We start from the raw sequence: 8869 nt of genomic DNA, 5'->3' as shown, positions 1-8869 counted from the left end.
ATATGTAGTAAAGTCTTTAATTAGGAACACTGTATTAATATCACTTTAAAGAGTTTTAACTCTTATACTGTATTGTATAAAGAGTCTTGTTGTATGCTTTACATATTTAGTGAAAGCATTACTTTTATACTGTATAGGTAGTATAGTTACTCATTGTGTAGCATTGTCTACAATGGTAAAAAGGTATTCATACTTACTGTAAGCTTGTACTAGAGTAGGTCCCCAAATATTAATGTGGAGATGATCTTCATAACATTGTACAAGAGGTGTAGTTTGTATTTTTGGTATTTCATTGTATTGTATGTTTGCTTTGATACAATCTGTACACTGTGCATTTTTATTGTCTGTTATCCTTTGACTTATAATCTCAGAATACTCTTGTATGAGTTTGTACAAGTAATTGAAATTAACATGACCCATTTGTCAATGTAAATTAATGATAGTGATTGTGTTAATAGATTGTTTATTATAATGAGAAACTATCATATACAAGTTATTTTGTACATGTATTTCACTAATCTTTGTATGAGTAGGAGAATAAATAATACATTCATTATTTGTTTTTGTTAAAACATATCCTGCTTTGTATAATAGTGCTTTACTAACAAGTGTGAAGTTCAGATTAGGATGATAGTATACATTTTGTAGTGAAATCATATTCACCTTTGTATGCTCATTGTCTTTATCTCATAGTTTTACATTAAATGTTATTACTCTACTTTTGCTAAGTGTGAATAACAATTTATTCACAATTGTAACGTTTATTAGGGTCAAGTTCTGAATGTTTGTAAGACAGAACAAGTATGGAGTAGTGTGTATGTTTGTGCCAGAGTCCAATATATTAACACAATGTATTAGTTTAGTATTATCACAATGTATTACATTGATATATATGTTTGGATTGTACTTGAAGTCCTTAATGACTTCTTTCATATTGTCAAATGAGTTCATAAAGTTGTCTACTTGTATAACACTATCCTCTTGTACTTCAAATGCTGAGAATACGTCAGATTCAGCAGATAGAGCAGATTCAGCAGATAGAGCAGATTGAACAGGTAAGCTGCTAGAGTTTGATACTAAGGCTTCTGTAATTACAAACTCTAACATTAGTGTTTCATTAATGTCTTTAATGAATACTGTTTTGTTATTGTCTCTAATAAATACTACTATAGTAAGTGTAGGTTGAGACAACATAGTAGTAGTAGTAGAAGCAGTAGCTGTTTGTCTATGCTTTTTCTTTCAAGCTTCTATTGTTTTGCTTGTTAGAGGATTTTGGCAGTCTTTTAACATATGCCTGTACTTATTACAGTTGTAGCATTTAACTTTATTATAAGGCTTTGTTTTGCCTTTAGCTACACTTTTGCCTTTCGTTTGTAGGCTGTCTCATTCAGTATCTTGTTTTGTTTGAGAGTACTAAGAATGATACTCAGTATATATGTTTTACAACTTGTGTATCAACTTAGCTAGTGTCAGAACGTCTTTCTAAGCTACTGTAACTGTTAGTAGTTGATTATAATAAGTAATCTGCCTGTCTAGCATCATTACTACCCATCTATACTCACAAGGAGTAGTAAGGTTAATTGCTGAGATGTATGTATTGTTATTAGGGGCTTTATTATGTACAGACAACTGCCTGTAGATTTGTTCAATGTTGTCTAACATCTTATCAAACTGTAATATATACCCTTTTACTGTAAACAATGTAGATATGTCTACAGCATGTGTCATTGTTGTTTGAACGTTGTATTGTTCAGAAAGCACCTTTATAAGACTTCTAACACTTGTATATATTGTAAAGTTCACATATATTGTATCAGTTATTGTTTTTGTTATACAATAATACAAAACATTACCTGTATGTATGCTAGCATTATTAGAGGAAGGGGGATTGTGCTCTAGATGGTCTGAGAGCATCATGGTAGCAAGTACACTGTGTATACATAAGTACTATATCTTATATTCCTTTACACTAGCTAACTTTTCTGTTCCCTCAAAGAACTTTGTAATGTTAGAGTCCTTAATTATAGTATTAACAAAGGTATGTATCATAAACAACATCATAATAGGTTTGGAGGGAGAGGAAGTTCTAGGGCTTGGTGTGCTAGTAGGAGGCAAAGGCATTCTGTGAGAGTAAGTATGTAGGAGCATTTAATAGGTACTAAGGCTTATAACCTTTTAACAAGTGTAGTAGGAGTGCTCCTAAACTCTCTCTTATTAAGACATTAAGCAAGTGTCTACCTTATATACTACATAGTGAAGTCTAATAGTCCAAGACATTCCAAGTACAGTAATGCTACATAAGGCAATTAGGGATTTCCTAATCTAGAGTACAATCTAATATCTATATTATTCAAATTATTTTGTAACAAAATAAAGGGAAAAAATAAAGAGGGAAAAACTATATATTTCTAATGTGTCTCTGTTTGCTTCAAACAAGACATGTTAATCCTTACTATATCTTATACTAGAGACAACAGTCTAGTATTTATACATACTCTCTTACAACATGTAATCAGATTTTTACTACTTTACAGTAGATAAGAACTTATATTTATTTTTAAAGTATATATTTGGCCAAAATATCTTTATATTTTAACTAAAAAACTAGATTACTAAAAAGTGTTAATTACTTTCTAAAAACAGAAGGGCTAAAGACTTTTAGGAACCACCTGTATAATAGTAACAAAACTAATTATTTCTAAAGGAACTGTTAGACTGTATAAATTCTAACTATAGGAAATATTCTTTTACAGGTTTATACTCAGATAATACTAAGAGTAAGTTGTACTAGTAAGGATTTAGTAGACTCTACTTGTAGTTTAATAGTATTATAGTCTGTAAATTTAGATAGTTTATATACTAAGTAATATTGTATGTCTTAAATGTATTTCTTAGTTAATGTCTTAGCTTAATAATGTATATTTGTAAGATGTTTGTATATTTGAAACATATGATACATTTTATATAATGTTAGTATATTTGAGACATAACATATTTATCTGAAATAAATGTTAACACTCTCTTTCAAACTTATTCTAGTCTAGTTGATTAGGCTAATATAATGTTTATTATTTGTTTAGAACAGTACTAGTAGAGTGCTAAATACTGAGCTCAAAGATTGAAAGTTATACTAAGACTGATAGGACAAAGGTATCTTTGTTATAGTTAGTAAACAAGAACTAACAGTATATAATAAGACACACTTGTAAGCCTACTGTATAACTTACTACAGTTCTAAGGGTTCTGAGAGTTCTGTTCCAGAACTCTCTTATACAGTCTCAGGCCATGTATACAGTTCCTGATTCTAAGCTACACATATAGTCTCCTTTTTTACTTGTATCATATATTCCTTTAGTCTGAGCCACTTTCCTTTCTTCTCTAATATATAAAGCTTATGTCTACACCTTTATTACACTAGTTCTTGTTTACTGACTATAACAAAGGTGTGTCTTATCATGTATGACAAGTTCTTGTTTACTGACTGTAACAAAGATACTTTTGTCCTGTCAGTCTTTGTATGTTCTACAATCTTTAAGCTTAGTGTTTAACACTCTACTAGTACTGTTCTACTTTTTTTTTAATATTAACAAAGTAGTCTTTGTTACAGTATGTGTTAGTAAGGTTCTACTAGCCTTTCTGAATACCTTCCTACTATTAGTAAGGTTCTGACCTTCCTGAACACAATTCTGATATTAGTAAGACTGTTCTACCTTTCTGAACAATTGCTAAATTTTTACAGTCTTACTGTGACTATTACTTACAGCTCTGAAATGAGTTCTATCTGTATTCTAAATACTTATAACCTAGTCCTAAAACTCTTAATACTAGATAGTGTCTAACACAGTTACAGTTACACTACCCTTTTCTAAAGATACAGTCTACAGTTCTTCTACTCTCCTACTAGTGTCTATTAGTCCTAGTTCTAGTAGAGAGAGTAGCTTAGAAGATTCAGAGCCAGATAGTAATAATAGTGAGCTACCCAATCTAAGCTACCTATCTGGAAAAATGTCCTACACTGTACTAACTATAGTCTAAGTAGTCTAGAACAATATAATAAAGCTCTCTATACTAACACTAAGTAATCTGACACTATTAGTCCTCTAGTTGTAAATATTAGTGTTCTAAGAGTATGTAACTATAAAGGTAATTAATTTGGCTCAGACTATTCTGATTATAATAGAATATCTTCAGGACAGCTACCTACACTAATAGTACAAATACAGACAGACTCAGTTTGAGTCTATTACTCTAGATAAGTTCTATAGGGAGCTTTAAAGTAAGATACTCTTAACAGACTAGATTAAGCAGACTCAAAATAAGCTTCTCTCTACTAGACAGAAGAACTAAGACTTTTAGAAATAGTAGTTAGAGGTGACTAGAATCAACTTTAGTTTCCTAGAACTATGTTACCTCTTACTAGAACACTTCTATGAACTTCTAGAGGCTAACCTACACTCAGACCTACAGTTTAAGCTATGTTTGTGTCTGACTATATTAGTTTTAAGCTATACTAAACAGTCTACTATATAGATTAAGAAGGCCTAACTAGTAAGTACAGTAAATGTATAGTTAGAGAATCTGTTAGATTATCTCCCAACCCCTCCTCCTGTTCTGAGCAAGGAATCAGTCTCCTAAACCTGTTTATAATAGTAGTTAGAGTATATACACAAGTTATTTAAGTAGTAAACAGTCAAGTATATAAAGTTCTAGAGTAGTATAGAAGTAGTTCTTAGAGTCAAGTAGGCCTAAAAGAAGGAACAGGAGAAGGTGTGTACTAAGAAGTCTAACCTCTTAGAACCTAGTCAGAAGTCTAGTTCTAACACTAGAACAAATACACTCTACCTTTCCCTAACAGAATACTAGCTACTAATAAAGTACTAAGAGTGTTTCTATTACTATAAGCTGTTCATAAATCATAGAGCTGATAAATGCCTAACAGGCTTACTAAAGCCTGAGAAAGTTGTTCTAATTATAGAAGTATACATTCAGTCTATACACTCAAAGTAGGTAATAGTCTTAATAGTAGCTAAGGAGTCTACAGTTCTTAAACCCTCTAAGGAAGAAACCTCTAAGTATGTCTTACTCTCTTAATCTCTTATAATCCTCAAATGCTAACTCCTTACAGAACACAACTTCTCACCTACTTATGTCTGACTTATAATTGACACTAGTTGTATTATAGTATTGATTGACAGAGTACTAGTGTTCTGAATAGGTCTAAAGCACCTCCTACTCAAAATTCCCTTTATTATAACACTAGTAATTAAGTCAGACAAGAGTTCTAAAACTCAGGTGACAGAATGGGCAAAGTTACAGGTACAATCTACAGACAGGGAGTAGACATCTAAAGTTGTAAAGGCTTGTATAGTTAATAATTTATGTAATAAAATGACTCTTATAAACCTATTTATACAAAAGAACTGTCTAATAATTAAGGTAGAAGAGTAGGCAGTAGTATAGAAGGGATTCAGATACAACCTAATAAAGTCTTGTAAGGACCAGACTATAAAACAGGTCTTAGAACACACTCTAGAACTAGCCTTAAAACAAGTAAGAGTTCTGAGTAACAACCCTAAGAGTAAGCTCCTACTAGTATAGTTAATAGTAATAATAGTCTGTAAACAGGTAGAGATTCTAACAGTAGTAAACTATTTTAAGAAACTAGACTAAGAGATAAAGCTATAATACTAGGACTGTTTCCTAGAAGAGATGCCTCTAGTAGTAGGACTCTTAGAAGGGACTATCTACTATATACATCTTAAGGATCCCTCTAAGGTGATGATAGTACAGTTATATACTTACTCTTAGAAATATTAGAAAGTATAGTACACTCTGATTGACTAGTATGTATAGGCAGAATAGTTATAGTACTCAGACAGTCTGTACTTATCTCTAGCTTTCCTGATTCTAAAGACAGGTCTAACAGAACTTCTGTACATAGTGTGTAATTATTGAGTACTCAATAGTAATACTATTCAGAACCATACTCTCTTACTCTAGATTAACAAAATTCTTAATAATTGTCTTAGAGAGTGTATATATACTAAGATTAATATAACTAATACTTTCTTCCAGACTTAGATAGACTCTAAAGATATTCTACTAACAGTAATAAATAACCTCTTCAGACTATATGAGTAGACTGTCATACTAATAAGTCTATGTAATATACTAGCCAACTAGTAGTAGAGAGTCACTAAGGCTCTCAAGCACCTAATTAGACACATCTACTATGTATACTTAGATAACATTATTATTTGGTCTCAGTCTAAAGTAGAGTATATAGTCAACATTAGTAAGGTAATGGAAGCACTTTAGAATAAAGGACTTATCTGTTCTAGCAAAAAGACAAAACTGTTTTGTAAGTTACTAATGTTCCTTAGACACCTTATTATAGAATAAGGTGTGGAAGCTAATCCTAAGAAAGTCAAGCAGATCCTATAATGGCTCTAGCCTTAGAATGTACAGAATGTCTGTAAATTCCTTAGGCTTCTAAGATTTATTATAACATACTTACTTGTCTTACTCACTCTCTCTCTCAGTCTGTTCTACAAGTTCCAACTATGTTCTGGTGCTTGTGTTCTGTATTTCTGTTGTGTAGGATAGTTGTAGCCTGGGTCCCCTTACTGAGCCTTTAGGTCCCCTCTATACTGTTACTGACATTATACTTTGAATCTCTATCCTGCTGAAAGAGAAACTTGGCACATAGAATGTTGTAGTCAGAAAGGGTGCCAAGAAGTGATTTGTTGAGGATTTGAATATATTGGCTAGAGTCCATATTCTTTTCAATATGATGAAGACAGTCAACACTATGTGTAGTAATACATCCCCAAACTATAAGATGTTCACTACTATGCTTGATGACCTTCTTTACATTCTTTGCATAGAGTGACTCCCCCTCCCTCCTGTACACAATATTCCTTCCATCCTGCTTGAATAGATCGATTTTCGTCTTGTCTGAGAAAATAACCTTTTCCCACTTTTTAAGAGTCTAAAACCAATGTTTGCTAGCCTAATATCTCCTACAAGTGATATGCTTCTTAGACAAGTATGGTTTAATGAGAGGGACACAGGCCACTATTCTATATCCTTTGAGAGTACAACAAATAGTTTGTACAGAATCAGACAGGAAGTACTTGTGTTTAAGGTTGCTAGAATCCTTTACTTTGTCTGAAGCAAGTAAATAGGCAGTGTAGCATACTTTATGAATGTTGAATTTGTGTGGACAGCCTGGTTTGGGTTTGACATAGTATGGGTTAGGGTTTTTGAGCAGCTTACAGTAGTTCTGGGAGACTGTCAATACATTACAACCGAGTTTTTGTGCAATTTCAACATTGCTCAACCCTTAACTCTTCCAGTCTAAGATACATTGCTTTTTTGTTGGTGTAAGATATGGAGCCATTTCAGCAGATTCAGAGTAGTCTGAATTGAGCAAAAGACAGAGTATTATTGATAGTGATAGAGTACTAGTATGGTGCAATGTTTTGCAGCATGGTATGACCAAAAAAAATGCATGTGACCATTTGCACAATCTTGCAAGTTTTCTCCTATTTTAGAATATATATAGTTATTTTTTTAACTCATTTTTTTTGCTATATTATACAGTAAATAATAGTACTTATATCTCATAATTATAGTTCTTAGTTGTCTGTATATAATCTTTTTTAATTAATAGATTAGGTCTGTGTAATACTTTTGTCAAATACTGTAATACTTCTCATAGGGAAAATTTGAAAGGAGAGGAGGCTGATCCTCAGACATAGGATAATTATGATGTAGGGTTTGTGTTTCTTTGAGATTTTAGCAAGACAGACAGGCAAATGAGTGAGTAACTATATTTTGTTATGCTACTGTGATATGCTACACTGGAAACCACGCAAACCACGCAAACCGTGGGAATTTATCCACTGGTATGGATACTGTGGATCCCCCTATCCACGCCAGTCCCTATGTGATACTGACTAATGATACTTGTTTCTCACGCACGCAACATCATCGTTGACTAGAGCACTGCAGAGGCTCTAAACACGTCACAAATATCTATAGAGGTTGTCGAATCCCTCGAATCTATCAGTATATCATCTGGTCGCTTCTCTGTCTTCCATGACAAAACAATTAGGAGCATACAATACGGGGTTGCATGTGACTATGTGCCTACTTATTATTGTAATTCGTGTTCGAATGCCGTGTACATCCACTCAAGAGCACAAATTTGAACGTTTCTGAGAAGAGTAAAGATATGGTATGCCACTCATCCAAAGCTCTTGGCAACCGAAAATAGAGACATGCTCCTTTCGTAGTTCTTGGACGTTGTCCTTCGCCGATCAACCCCGTGTCTTCGCTATTAGACGCTTGTACTGATGGGAGACCCCAATTTTAACGAGTATTACTCTGTAGGAAGGCCCCGCAATGATCGTTCGGACTTTGTGGGCCTCAATCGCCATCTTTCGTTCCACTACAGAATAAAGTCTTTACTTTTTCGAATTCCCTTGATAGGTTTCTTACCTTCTATCCGGTTGTCCCGCGCTGCCCTGGTCAAGCTCACACTTCGCTGCTATTCCGGTCTTCTGTTAATGCGAGCACGAAAGTTGGTTAGCTGAAGGATATCTGTTAGACAAATGCTGTTCACGGTCTTAGAATCCCTTGCAGTCGATGTCAGATAACTGTGAGGCAGGCATTACGTCATTGGCATTCAACGAGTGACTCTCAAGGCCTATAGCTTCAATCTGGTCTGTATTTCATCTTATCTCTGGTTCTCGAAACATGCATTACCAGCTGACAAGCTTTATCTGCTACAGTAGGGGAAACCACGGTCCGAGGCAAGGGCCAATCGCAGAGGATCTGGTTAATGACGGCTATTCTTCTCACT

At 33.6% G+C, this 8869-nt stretch overlaps 1 protein-coding gene across 1 annotated transcript; it reads left to right on the top strand.

Moving 5' to 3' along the window:
- Positions 1-8409: 8409 nt before the first annotated feature.
- On the top strand, positions 8410-8703 carry FOMMEDRAFT_154375 (uncharacterized protein; the record flags this gene model as incomplete). The annotated part of the gene is made up of 3 exons (XM_007264888.1): positions 8410-8426; positions 8497-8587; positions 8650-8703. 3 exons carry the CDS (start codon positions 8410-8412, stop codon positions 8701-8703), a joined length of 162 nt encoding a protein of 53 aa, XP_007264950.1.
- Between the last annotated feature and the right edge of the window lie 166 nt (positions 8704-8869).

Source organism: Fomitiporia mediterranea, assembly GCF_000271605.1.
Source record: "Fomitiporia mediterranea MF3/22 unplaced genomic scaffold FOMMEscaffold_4, whole genome shotgun sequence".
In the NCBI taxonomy this organism is placed as follows: Eukaryota; Fungi; Basidiomycota; class Agaricomycetes; order Hymenochaetales; family Hymenochaetaceae; genus Fomitiporia; species Fomitiporia mediterranea.
The sequence above is the reverse complement of the archived record's forward strand: the minus strand, read 5'-3'. Positions and strand labels throughout refer to the sequence as shown.